This window comes from Perkinsus marinus (assembly GCF_000006405.1).
Source record: "Perkinsus marinus ATCC 50983 genomic scaffold scf_1104296936154, whole genome shotgun sequence".
NCBI lineage: Eukaryota > Perkinsozoa > Perkinsida > Perkinsidae > Perkinsus > Perkinsus marinus.
In genome coordinates this window covers 1337-2614 of record NW_003214232.1, presented here as the reverse complement: position 1 = coordinate 2614, position 1278 = coordinate 1337, and the positions used below count along the sequence as shown (strand labels likewise).

General features: G+C 38.5%; 1 protein-coding gene across 1 annotated transcript; it reads right to left on the bottom strand.

The window, feature by feature from the left end:
• Nucleotides 1-416: 416 nt before the first annotated feature.
• Pmar_PMAR001555 (hypothetical protein) lies at nucleotides 417-604 on the bottom strand (the record flags this gene model as incomplete). The annotated part of the gene is made up of 1 exon (XM_002783772.1): nucleotides 417-604. A coding segment is annotated over one exon (188 nt), but the record flags the coding sequence as incomplete, so codon positions are not given.
• Between the last annotated feature and the right edge of the window lie 674 nt (nucleotides 605-1278).

The window sequence follows — 1278 nt, the reverse complement described above, 5'->3', positions numbered from 1 at the left end:
GAATATATTTCACAACTACTGCATATCACCGCGTTTTTCACCGAGTATTACGCCACTTCACGTAAAACGGGTGCAACTCCATTGAATAACAACTTTCTCAAAAGGTCTCCAAAATGGTTTTCACTATTATAGTGATAAGAAAATCTACGGTTTACCTCGATAAACCAATAATTTGTCACCTCACACGATGAAGCTTCACCCTAGTGATATGAAAAACACTAGTGAAAAACATACTTATATTCCACTTGGGTTGGAAAACAATTGTAATATCGTTCATCACGAAAACATATACATGGCACAATTTTCATGCAATACTACACAACTTCGCGTTAAACGAGTGCAACTCCGATGATTTAGATCGAAATATAAACTTCAGAATTCACGCAAAAAAACTTAAATTTTTCCCATTTCCCCACATTACAAAACTGCTCAGCATCTCCTTCTCGCAGAAGTAGTCGAACAGCTCCTGATGATTATTCTGTTCGCCCCATAGGAGTATCTCCGAGATCTCCCTGAGGTCTTCTACCAAACCCTCACACGCCGTAGCATTGAGACTGCCGAGGTCCTTCAACCGTTCGTTAATTCGACCGTGGATTTGCGCCATCTCAGATAAGCTGTGCCTGCACATCACAAGAAAGACCTACAAAATTTTCATGAGTTCCGAAAATTTCCGGAAAATTCGGAAAAAATCCGGAAAATTCTGGAAAAAAATCCGCAATTTCTTTCCAATGAGATTGCCAGAAATACTCAAACAACCGTCCAATTTTCTTCGACAAAAGCTTCATATCTCAAACACTCCCTATTAAATTGATTCTCAACCACAAATTTCAAAAGTCCACAACTGCCAATCCCTCCTACCGTTCCTCGGCCGAATCATCGCTAGCTCTACTACTCCGATGTTGATATGATAGCGATGTCGATTCTTGACCACCCGTTGTATACCCAAATATCCTTCCCAGTACTGACATAACACATACAGGGAAAAAGTCTACGTAAAATCACAAAATTTTCCCGATTTTTTTTGCGGAAAAAATTGTACACTTCTCAAATGCTAAATCATACGAGTCGCAAGATAAACGTTAATCAATCTCAACCGAAGTGACTACTGAACTCAACAAGTTTCATAATAATAGAAGCAATATATTTGTACAGGAACGCATATATCAATGGAGTTTCACCGTAATACTCAGTGAAAACCCCAATATTCGCACTATGCAGTAGTTTGTGAAATATGTTTTTCACTAGAGTTTTTAATATCACTAGGGTGAAACTCCATTA